The sequence below is a fragment of the Myotis davidii genome, unplaced genomic scaffold (genome assembly GCF_000327345.1).
Source record: "Myotis davidii unplaced genomic scaffold, ASM32734v1 scaffold914, whole genome shotgun sequence".
Classification (NCBI taxonomy): domain Eukaryota; kingdom Metazoa; phylum Chordata; class Mammalia; order Chiroptera; family Vespertilionidae; genus Myotis; species Myotis davidii.
In genome coordinates, this window is record NW_006285484.1 from 644,180 (window position 1) to 656,403 (window position 12,224).

Genomic DNA, 12,224 nt, shown 5'->3' on the forward strand with positions numbered 1-12,224 from the left:
TCCTTAACCCTAACCTCAACTAGGAGCTCATTCCATCTAAGATAAGGACTCCTCTTCTCCAGACCAACTTCTTCTATTTCTAGTAAAAGAGCTATAATTCTCCTGGTCAATCAAACTCAAAATCAGTCATGTTTGGCCCCACCCTCTCCCTCTTCATGTACTGGACGAACTCTTCATTGTTTCCATTTTTCACATTCCTTTCCATTCTCACCTTCACTCCCATAATTTAGGCCTTTATTACTTCTTACCTAGATCCTTGCTATTCAAAGTTTGTTCCTTGACCAGCAGCATCAACATCCCCCGGGATCATGTTAGAAACAGAAGCTCAGGCTCACCGTAGGCCGCCTGGATCAGAGCCCCAAGTCATTCATCTGCTCACTGAAGTTTGAGAAGCACAGGGCTAGACCACATCAATAAACTCCTAACTGGAATTTCTGACTCCAGTCTCCTCTCTTTAATCCATCCCACAGACCACAGTTACATAAATTTCCTTCTGATCATGTCATGCTCTCTCAACTCAAAACCCCCTTTAATAACTCTAATGTCTAAGGAATAGAGTCCACATCTTAGGAAGTGAGGCTTTCGGCCACCTACCCAATCAATTTCCCTAGACTTATGTACCCCACTTCACTAATATATTCTACATGTCAGGCCAACAGGACCAGAGGTGCAATATGGCAGTAGTGGAAAAGCATCCTAACCAAGAATCATATTTAGCTATGGCAAGGGCTGGTTCTATAACCTCTGGCAAAATATTTGTCCTCTCAAATCTTAGATTCCAATTCTGCAAAACAAAAAAGTCAGATCAGCCCAGTGTTTTTAAAGCATTTTTTGTATTGCAACCAAATATATATGTACCCAGTATTTACATCCATACCCAGATATAAGTATAGTTTCAACTAGAACAAAAGTTGCACAAAACATTTTCTATTCTCTTCTTACTCATTTCATTTCATTTTTTAAAATGTTGGTTGCTAATCCGCACATTGATTTCATAACCCACTAATGGGTCAGAACCCGAAAACTGAAAACCACTGTCGGCCCCATCGCCCTAACAATCCATGATTCTGGGATCCTCTTCCTTGAATACATCCTCTGTTTCCCTGCTCTGTACCTTTGGTGAACACGTTCCTCCTTTCTGTAACATCTTCCCCTATTTCAGCCTCTTAAAATGAAGGTATGTTTTGAGCTCTGGCTTAAATGAAGCCTCTTAAAATGAGAAAATATATTCTACTTCTTTACACATCTACAAACTAGGTCTTATTTCTTACTTGGCATTATTCACAAATGCCATGTAATAGTATTGGTGTGTATTTCTTTTATCTTGTTTTTGGATGTAAGTGTCTTAAGGGCCGGAATCTGTCTTCCATGCCTTTTTTTCCTCTGAAGCATTTAGCACAGTGTCTTATATGTGAGTCACATAAGCCTGAAAATCTTTCCCACCATTATTTTTCCTGCAACCGTTTTTCTATGTAATCAACACCTCTAGTCTAGTTTCTTGACTCTTTTGCTTTCTACCTAGCTTTCAGCACCCTGCCTATCTTTACTTCTTCCCTCAGTTTAGAAGCCACTGACCACCAGCTTAACCTTTTGACATTCTCTTCAATTCTCTTGCCAAACGGTCTTTTCCTCTCACTTATCTGGCAAAACCCCAACTCTGAATCAATAAACTGTCTACTTTCTCTGTTCCTCTATCCCAGCGGTTCTCAACCTGTGGGTCGTGACCCCTTTGGGGGTCGAACGATGCTTTCACAGGGGTCGCCTAAGACCATCGGAAAACACATATATAATTACATATTGTTTTTGTGATTAATCACTATGCTTTCATTATGTTCAATTTGTAACAATGAAAATACATCCTGCATATCAGATATTTACATGACGATTCATAACAGTAGCAAAATTACAGTTATGAAGTAGCAACGAAAATAATTTTATGGTTGGGGGTCACCACAACATGAGGAACTGTATTAAAGGGCCGCGGCATTAGGAAGGTTGAGAACCACTGCTCTATTCAAATGGCTAAGCACTACCACTTATTTATTTGTTTGTTTGTTTGTTTGTTAATCTTCACCTGAGGATATTTTTCCATTGACTTTTAGAGTGGAAGGAAGGGGGAGAGAAAGAGAGAAACATTGATGTGAGAGAGACACATCGATTGGTTGCCTCCCACATATGCCTCTGACCAGGGCCAGGGATCCAGCCTGCAAATCACATATATGTCCTTGACCGGAATCAAATCTGGGACCCTTCAGTCCTCAGGGCCGATGCTCTATCCACTGAGCAATACTGGCTATGGCAGCACTGCCATTTAAAAAATAATCCCATGGACATGCAGATAACTTAATGATTTCCATTCTCATTAGAATATTTAATACACTCCTAGACTTTCTTGGTTTCCCTAGTTAGTTCTCTACCCCATTCTCCAATAGCTATTAAGATTTCTTCATTCCTCTCAACTCCTCTCCCCTCAACCTTTCCCCCCTTGCCTCTAAGAGGAGATTAAGCCCCTCCCTTAGTAAGAGTCTCGTAATATTCCCATTAACACAGCCATAGCCTTGTCACTTTGCTTCTCACTGCCCATTTAAGTCCACATTATCTTACTGGGCTTTAAGCACACTGAAAGTCAGAAATACAACTTATTCATTAGTAAAACCTCAGAACTTAATATAGTACTAAGACCTCAATAAGTATTTCTTGAATGAATAAATTAATACATAAATTATTAGTTAAATGAATGAGTACATATGCAAATCTCATGTGTCTAGGTTAATTAATTAAATGCCAATAAAACTTTAGAGAATGAAAAGTATAAAATACAAATGATTTATAACACAAGTAGAATTACATCTGTTAAGAGGTCATTATTCTTTCTATTCTAATGACTGGGGGAAAAATGGAAGCTGGCTCCATAGACAACAGGACCTGATCGGACAGGCAAAAGGGTAACTGATCAGGATCTGACACCGGTGGTTTGTTGGCTAATTCTAGTGGGGACTATAAACACAACACAAACTTTATCACAGAGCACAGCAGTCTGCCATGAAAAAGGTATTTATTTTATAAAAGATGGCCTACCTCCACTTGTTTTGCTCAGTGCAATTCTTTTAACTGGCTTATGCTTCTAGGCACACATTTGCATGATAGCAATGACCGACAAGGTTAGGCTGTCCAGAAAACCACTAAACATTGCTCCATATCTTGAAGGACAACTTTCTTTTTTTAACTTTTCTCTAGAATATTAATGATGGCCATCTTCTGATTTTGTGTCCTGGGACTTTGCTTTGCACTGTCAGCCTGTTTCAGAATTCTCCTGTGGTGGGCGAGCCAGAGAGGCCTGCCCTTGCAGCACTCACCCTGACGTTGTGAGGATGCAGCCCTCCCGGGTGCTGGGACATGTACTGGGCCAGGTCCGTGTGCTACAGGAAACGGGGGAGAGACTGTTATTAGTGGTGCTTGCACAGCGCCCTACAGCAGACCGTACGTTTGACTGCCGGAGGTCGTACAAAGTCCAGGTTTTTGAGAATAAGGGGCAGAAGGCACAAGCCAGGTTTTCTGAGACCCCACTGCTGAGGTCAAACCCAGTGTGTCTTCATAACTGGCTGCTGTTAGAAGGAAGCTTGTTTCCCGGCACAACAAGATGCTCTATTTACGTAAACGACTGTCCCCGAACACAGTGACACAGGGAGTTTCCACTCTTCTCGGAGGCAAGTCAAGTACACATGCCGTATGATTTCTTTCCGCTAATATTTGAATAGTTTTCCCTCTCAGAAATACTACAGTGAGTTATTCTTTAGTAAACTTATACACAATGTTTTAAAACCTGGTGGTTTATATCTTCATTATCAATGAAACATGTTGAGCTCTGCTCAGCTGGTGGTTAAAAATAGATTTTTTTAAAAGGTGTAAACGTTTTATTTAGGAGGCAAACTCAAAATTCTTATTAATTACTGCTGGTGAGGGGAAAGAGACAGCAAATATAATGGGCCAAGAGGCCAGATTCAAGATTAAGCATAAGAACAATAGGCTCTGTTAATCGTAATAATGAAAATTTCCATGACACTTTCCACATTGTAATGAAAATTTTATCATGCCATAAAATATTAACAGATTCATTATACAAGCACCAGGCTTTTCCCTCATGCTTTGTAAAATGCTGGGGCAACTCACCATGTATTCGAAAACGAATGTCAGTGTCTCTTTGGTGTGGATTATGTCATGCAGGAGCACAATATTGGCATGTTTCAGACCCTTCAAAAGAGAAGCTAGAAAAATTCAACAAAATGTTAACTCAATCAACGATCTTGAAAGCCCTGCTTTAAAGATATCAAGCAGTATTTATTTTTTTTTTAAACATTTCAAAGCAAGCAGTTCTGGTTTTTTATTGCTGGAAATATCTCTTGTGAAATAATATTTAAAATGACAAAGTACCTTCATTATTTGTTAAATGGTGAGTCATTGCATTTGCATACCTTACTTTTTTAATAGCCTAAAGCAGTTTGAAAAGAAATATGTTTCCATTTACCCAATCAATTTCATCAAAGCACTCAGAGCACTTTGCAAATGCTTTCCTCTGGGGATCTTATCATCTCTGCTTCAGAGTCATAGGAGAGGAGGCCTGAGAGATAAGGCCATGGGGGGGTGAGGGGAGGGTACAAGGGGGGAGGGCAGGAAATGGAGTGGCCTGCCTTCTAGAGCAGGACTTTGCAACACGTAATCATTTTCTAAAATTCAAAGTCCCACGGGGGCTCAGTAGGGATGCTGGGTGGGACTGGGAGAAGGCAGGAATAAGAGCATGGGGTGAAAAATGGTTAAACCATAATAAATAGTGGAGGGGACTTCTTAAGGGGAGAATTGCAAACTCTGTGGAAGGGGAAAATGCAAACTTGAAAAGGGGACAGAGCCAAGCTTGGGAGCCCAGAGGCGCGCGTGGGGAGGGCTGAGGACTGTCTTTTTGCAGCTTCAATATCAGGTTGTTATTTGGTCAGTAAGAGCAGCCTTAATGGAAAAGTCACCACAAAAGGTCAGCGAGTGCCTGGCTGGGGGGTTCTTTCTTTCTTTATTTAAATCTTTCTTGTTGAAAGTATTCCATAGGTCAGTGATGGTGAACCTATGACATGCGTGTCAGAGGTGACACGTGAACTCAATTTTTTGGTTGATTTTTCTGTGTTAAATGGCATTTAAATATATAAAATAAATATCAAAAATATAAGTCTTTGTTTTACTATGGTTGCAAATATCAAAAAATTTCTATATGTGACACGGCACCAGAGTTAAGTTAGGGTTTTTCAAAATGCTGACACGCCAAGCTCAAAAGGTTCGCCTTCACTGCCATAGGTCTTCCCTTTCCCCCTATTAACCTCTCCCAGCCCGCTCCTGGCAGGGGGTTTAAAAGGCTGTGTCTTTGGTGGTTTCAGAGATAAAACAGAAGGGAAGAGAGCAGAAAAGGCACAAAAAAGGGATGAGTCTCAACTCAGAGTATCCCATATGAAGAAACAGTGTCCTTCACACTTAAGGGGAAGGAAAAATAAAAACTCAAAGCCATGCTCTGCAGGGATGCCCATATATCATAAATCTTGGGCAACAGCTTTCCTGCGGAATTCTATAAGATTGTCAACAAGCTCAAATGCTCCCTTCAAATTTTGCAACATTACTTCCTTCAGTGACCCTTTCCCATTGTAATGCAACTCTGGCAGCCATTCCCGCTTCCAGTGGGGGCCCCTCCATTTTCCTCTGGGGAAGCAACCCCTTCCCTACTCAGTGCCTGCTATTTGGTGGGGCTGACCCACCCCTACCCAAGACTGGGCTTGTGACCTGGCCTGTCCAATCAGAGCACAGCCACCCTTTGGCCACGGTGATTGGCTCAGAGACAGGCACAAAGCCCTAGCGTGGGAGAGCCCCACTTTGCCAGTGTCATGAGGATAGAAGTGCTTTCGTCTCCACTGTGAAAGCTGAGCTTTAACCAGGAGCTGCCCTGGCCAGCTTACCACACCTGGGAATAAAACTAAGGCAGAGAAAAACAGTGTTGGGGATGGATGGGCCTGGACTCCTGGTGACATCATCGGCTCCCTGCTAGTGTGTAGTTTCCAGGCCTCCGAGCCAGCAAATTTCCTTCTTTACTCACCTTAGTTTGAGCTGGCAACCTCTTACCACCCAAGGAGCCCTGCTCTGTCCATTAACCCTACCTTGCTCTACTGATGAATAGTATAACTTTACTGTTTGCCCCCCCCCCAAATCCTTATGAGCTAAATGTATTACTTCACTCTTACACGTCCATTGCTTTGTACATGTACAGTCTTACAGGTATCTGCTTAATATCCCTAGTCCCAGACTGAAGGCTGTATGCGAATAGCGGGAGTGACTTTCTCTTTCAGATGCCGCCACACCACCCGGTACAACGCTCAGCCAAGACTAAGCACTTAATTTATCAAGTATATTTATTGAGTGTCTTAATGGAGAGCTGACTGTGGAGCCAGGAGCCCTCCTGTGGATCCTGGCCCTGCCACTTTCTAGCCAAGTGAGCTCGGGGCAGTATCTCAACTCAAGTCGCAGTTCACTCCTTGTGAAAAAGAGATAACGCCTTCCCCAACCTGACTTCATAGGATTGACATGAGGATGGAACCAGATTCCGTGCGCAGGTCCCTGGCAAATGTCAAGCAGCACACGGTTGCAAATTAGAATTAATATCCCAGCCAACAGGTACTGGCCCTCCCTTCCACCTTGAGCCCCACTAAATCCCCACTCCCAGGTTAATAAATTAGAATTTTGTTTATGTCAACTCATAGATACAGAGAACATTATGATGGTTGCCAGATGGGAGGGGGGTTGGGTGAAAAGGAGAAAGGATTAAGGTGTGCAAGCTGCCAGTTGTTAAAGCAGTCATGGGAATGTAAAGTACAGTAAATAGAACGTAGTCAACAATACTGTGTTAACTATGTATGGTGTCAGATATGAAGCTGAACTTATTGGGGTGATCATTTTATAAGTTATGTAAATGTCTAATCACTATGTTGTATACCTGAAACTAATATAATATTGTATTTATTGCATCTAATTGTAATTTAAATTTTTAAAAATTTTGTTTATATCTGTTTCTGCTAGATTTTTCAACACCTTCCATACTTACAATGACTTCTAACCATCAGTTAAACGTGCTGGTATTTTATGTGTATTTTTATTTGCAAATCATGTTCATTTTCTCTCTCTATGCCCCCCCCCCAAATATTACAAAACATGCAGCAAAATTCGATTTTAAATGGATATGGTAAAGCTGAAATTACTAAGAATATTGTAAAGATATTTAAATTTGTTTTTAATACAAAATTTAGTCTCGCTTAAATATGATGTTACTAAAATTCCTGATGCTTAAATTTTTAAAATTATGATGGCGTGTTTTGTTCATTACAATGGCTCCAAACTATCATTTGCTAAAAAGCTCAAAGTTTGATGTTCACTTAGGATGAGGCTCACTGCTAATATCAGTGAGTATAAATCTTTATTTCATACAGAGTTCTTGATAATTTCTGCCCTCGTCAACTCACACTCCCTATCCTTGCTCACTTGGCTCTAGACATATTGGCCTCCTACCTATTCCTTGGACATTTCCAAACACATTTCCTCCCTGGGTCTTCACAGTCACCTTCTTGTCTCAGCTCACTGCATGCCTCCTCCCTCCCTTTCTTCAGGTCTCTGCTCAAGGTCTTGGCTTCCCTGACACCCCCACCCCAGTGATCTCCATCCCCGTGCCCTGCCTTATCCTTCTTCATAGAACTTATCACTCCTGGCATATTGTAGCACTTGTTATACTGACATATTATATATCTGTTTATTGTCCGTTTCCACCCTTAGGAATATAAACCCCATTAAGAGCAGGCACTTTTGTCTTGTGCTTATAGCTGTGTCTTCAGTATCTACAACAACGTCTGCTATATTGTAAGCATTCAATAAATATTTACTCTTGAGTCAGTGGTCACTAATTGCCTAATATCATTTCTATACCTATAATTAGTTGGAATAGGGTGTTTTGGCTGATGGTGCTTTTATTTCTTGTTTCTTTTAGTTGTCTTCCTCATTAGGTTATGACTGTTGTGTTATGGCTGTGTCTACTACTGCTTTTTTTTTTCTTTAACACCCAAGAACTACTGAAATACTTACAGGGCAACTGTGACTTTTAAAGACTAGTAATAGGGAATTTACTGAAAGAGTAGATGATGTTTGAAGCATTTATCTCATGGCGTTGGTATATTGTTTGGTCCATCCACCGGAGGAATCTAAAATGCCCACAGCCTCAGATGTGTGGGACTCAAACCCAGAAAGGGAAGATCTTTCTTCTAATTTCAAGGCTGCCTCATAAACTTCACAGCGGGATGTGGTGTCTTCTGCATGCTAAGCAGCCGAGGGAGAAGGGAGAGGTCTTAAAACCAGAGCATCCTGATTCCTGTAAAATTATTGTTTTTATAATTCACATATTCTGAGTCTACTAATTTTTGTTTCTCTTCAAAGAAAAGACACAAAGATAAATCGGGGAGTCTTTAAAGCTCCAGACAAATGGGATCACGATGGAATTTCTTTGAGGGCTTCCAAAATACTTTTATGATGATGATGATGATGATGATGATAGTTAACTTTTGGGACGTGGTATGCTACGTACCAAGGAAAATGGCAACGTCAAAACAAGTGATTGTTTGAATTCTTATAGGCTAATTTGAACGATGTCGCATGATGGGTTTTGAATTTGTGACGGGGTTGTCTTGTTGCATGGATTTGGACTATCATCTCCATTTAGGAACACTTTTGTTTCTCAGTTTCTCTATATCAGGTTACACCATTTATGAATGTTCCTTTTACACATAATGAGGGTCTAGACATTATTTTTCTGAATTTGATTCGAGGCTGCGTTGACTAGTTGGACAGTGCATGTTAGTTCATGATCAATCCAGCATAATGAGCTTATGTGTCGCATGGTTCCTGCACGCCTTCTACTGGGGACTGAGCCCACAAATTCAGGCACGTGCCCTTGACCGGAACTGAACCCAAGATACTTCAGTCTGCAGGCCGACACTCTAGCCACTGAGCCAAACCAGTGAGGGCTATTCTGCTTTAGTTTACCATCTAAAGGAAAGGTTAAAGATGATGATTACCAGGAAGAACAAGGTTGACTCAAAGTCCTAGGGCACAGGTACATATGGTAGTCAACACCCTTTCTAGGCTGTGAGCTCCTCAAAGGCATGTCCTGTTCCTGTCCCTGCCTTTGCATCTCCAGCCCGCAGCACGGGCCTGCAGGTGGTGATCATAAGGCCTTGTGAATTAATGAAGGCAGGCAGTTGGAACAAGTTTACGTAGGAGTCAACAATGGAGCCAAATCCTTCCCAACCCTCACTAGGCATTGAATTAAAAAGAATTTGTATTTCCTGATGTTGCATTTCCTCTGGCCTAGGTGTCACAGATCAAGTCAGTGAGTCAAGTTATGCATTCCAAGAAAAGAAATCATCAAGATAAATACTAAAACAAATGTTAAAAAAGTAGTTATTATCTGATTTCTTTGGAATTGTAATTTGATCACATAGCATCATCCTGGCAAGATTTTGTTTTATAAAAATGTAAGTATGATATGTCCGTGATGTGATTTGATTGCATTTAATGAAGAACTTCTTGTCAACCTGATCTGCTCGATCTATTTGTGGAAATCAGTGAATCAGCGATTCTAACTGATATTCTGTACCTCGCCATATGACCTTAAGGGAACCTTAGTCTAGTTTTGGCTCAGTCTTATCATATATGAACTGGGAATAATTACTTTGTAATGTTTTTTGCTATAGAATGATCTTAAGAGATTCTTAGCTAAAACTGTTTCTAATTTAAGCACTGCAGTTACTGGTGCTGTAGAGTTCATGACAGAATCAAAATTGACAAGTATGATATATGTCATTTCTTAAAATGTTTCTTCTGCATTTTGTGTAACATTTATACAAAATGTATCATAAGATTTTTACTTTTACTATTGCTAAAGAGGAAATGCTTGAGTTAAGAAGTTCTACATTTATCACAATACAATAAATTTTAACTACTACCTAACAACTCTGATTCCTAGTTCTGAGATCTCAGTCAACTTACCTAACCTCTCTAAAGTTCAGATTCATCTCTACAACAAAAACAACACACTTTACCTACTGGAATTGGTATAAGGGTTTCTAAAAAAGACAGTGTGTGTGTGTGTGTGTGTGTGTGTGTGTGTGTGTTGGGGGAGGGGGAAATATGTCATATGCCTAGTCCTCAAAAAAGGACTAAAAAATGCTGCTAACAGGCTGAAAGTCCTGGGTTTAAACCAAAAGGTTCTAATTTTTTAGGAAGATATTTAAAATACTACACATTATCAAAATATTAATACACAGTTTAATAAAACTAGGGAACATATTCTTATATAAAAACTTATAATATCAGCCTCCTCCTAGTTGTAAACATAAACATTTAAAATATAACTCTAGAGCCACTTATGAATGATTTTCTAAGTTGCTGGAAGGTAGCTAATCCTTTCAATTAGCAAAGGAATGAGGGTAGAGAAAGTGCCTATTGTGTGCTCTACTGTGCGTCCGGTGGCCAGCAAAATACCTGGCCATAGTAGGTGCTCAATAAATATTTGTAGCATGAATGCATAGACAGTGTACGAATGTTTGAATGAGAGAGATTTGGTTCGAATTACAGCTATATATTAGAAGAAGAAGAATATCTCTCTTCAAAGGTTGTTAAGAGACTCGAAAGAGATAATATGGGAAAATTATCTGGCATGGGTGTTAAAACATGTTTCCCTTAGTGCTGTTCATACTTTTGCTAATTTCATATTACATGTTAAGAGCAAATAAGTATTCCAAATGACCAGATTATTAAACTGCCACCGGTATTCTACTTATATAGAGAGCATACATACAGTAAAATCATACTCAATAAATCTTTGGCTGCTATAGCATCAGTCCAGCCAAACTGGTCAGGAAAAGTAATTCCTTCTTCAAGGCTTTTTAAAGAAGTCTGCATTGCTCGTTCAGTTTTCCTGCACGAGGCTTTCAGTTGCCTTTTTAGCTAGTGACCCTGGATTTGCACTAATGAATTCCAGCTGTTCCTACTTTGCCGTCCAGCCCTTCCCATTTAGCCTCCCGTCTCCCTGGCCTCACGTCCTTAAAGCTCTTGCAGGAGAAGTGGGACAGTGCCAACGTTTCCCAGCGAGGCCTTCTATCTCCTTGAGGGGAGAAGGCGGCTCTAACAGGGGCCCACAGCTTCTGCACTGGGGGGAAGGGAAACACTCATTGTTGGAAATTAGATGCCTGGCGACCTGCAATGTGTCACCCATCCCCGTGTGGTTTTTAATATTGTGAAGCAACGCATTCAGTAAGGTAAGTCCATAAAGCCAGCCTACAAAGTCCACAGTTGAATCCTAAGTGTAATTGCAAACACCTGCGATGGAGAGCCAACTCCTGGTAAATATGCAGTAAAAGAAACGCTTCACGTACAGAGCAACACGGGCCCCGAACCATGCTGAGAAGCATCGGGTGGCAACACTGGCAAAAGGATTGGTCAAATATCACCCCGAAAAACTTGGCTGTGGGCAAAATCTTGGAGTGAGGCAAGTCTGAAGCAACAGACCAGTGCGTGGAGGGTGGGGTGAACCTGGGCCTGGAGTCCCTCCCTGTGCTGGTGACCTGGGGACTTGTGTTACATGCAGAAATGCTCCTTAACCTACATACATCTCTTTCTAACTCTGATCGTTCTTTAATGGGGACCACCGATAAGTGCATTCGTAAATGCAGTTTCCATTATATTAAAACCATGCTTTCGTCCAGAATGCACCTGATCCTACCAGGCTGAATCCCCAGATAACCTGACAGCCATTTGGCCCTTCCAGTTAAATTCAAAAGAACACATGTCCCAGGGGCTCTGAAAGACTTTTGAAAGTGGCATCAAATTCAGTTAAAAACTCATTTTCTGAATTGCTTTTTTCCATGCCTGTTTGCATAGCCCATCCTTCCAAGCTCCTTTCAAAATCTACTCACTCCATTAGCCACACGGATGCTAACTGGTTCTCATCTCAGTTTATGTTGTATTTTTTTTTTTTTAAAAAAAGAAACCTCCATTATAACACTGGTTGTAACTGGAACCATCTGCTCTGTTACATCTGAAAATGATATAGAGCAATGATTGGGCTTTTTCTTCTCATCCATCTCAACCTCCCCCCC

The 12,224-nt window shown here is 40.8% G+C and overlaps 1 protein-coding gene across 2 annotated transcripts in view; it reads right to left on the reverse strand.

The window, feature by feature from the left end:
* The window catches only part of CDK15 (cyclin-dependent kinase 15), a 71,220-nt gene that overhangs the window by 50,788 nt on the left and 8,208 nt on the right, over window positions 1-12,224 (reverse strand). For both annotated transcript variants that reach the window (XM_006756236.2, XM_015559103.1), the window contains exons 5-6: window positions 4,171-4,265; window positions 3,357-3,419 (exon numbers count right to left, since the gene is read on the reverse strand). In XM_006756236.2, the coding sequence (XP_006756299.1) occupies window positions 3,357-3,419; window positions 4,171-4,265 (158 nt within the window). The remainder of the gene's footprint in view (window positions 1-3,356; window positions 3,420-4,170; window positions 4,266-12,224) is intronic.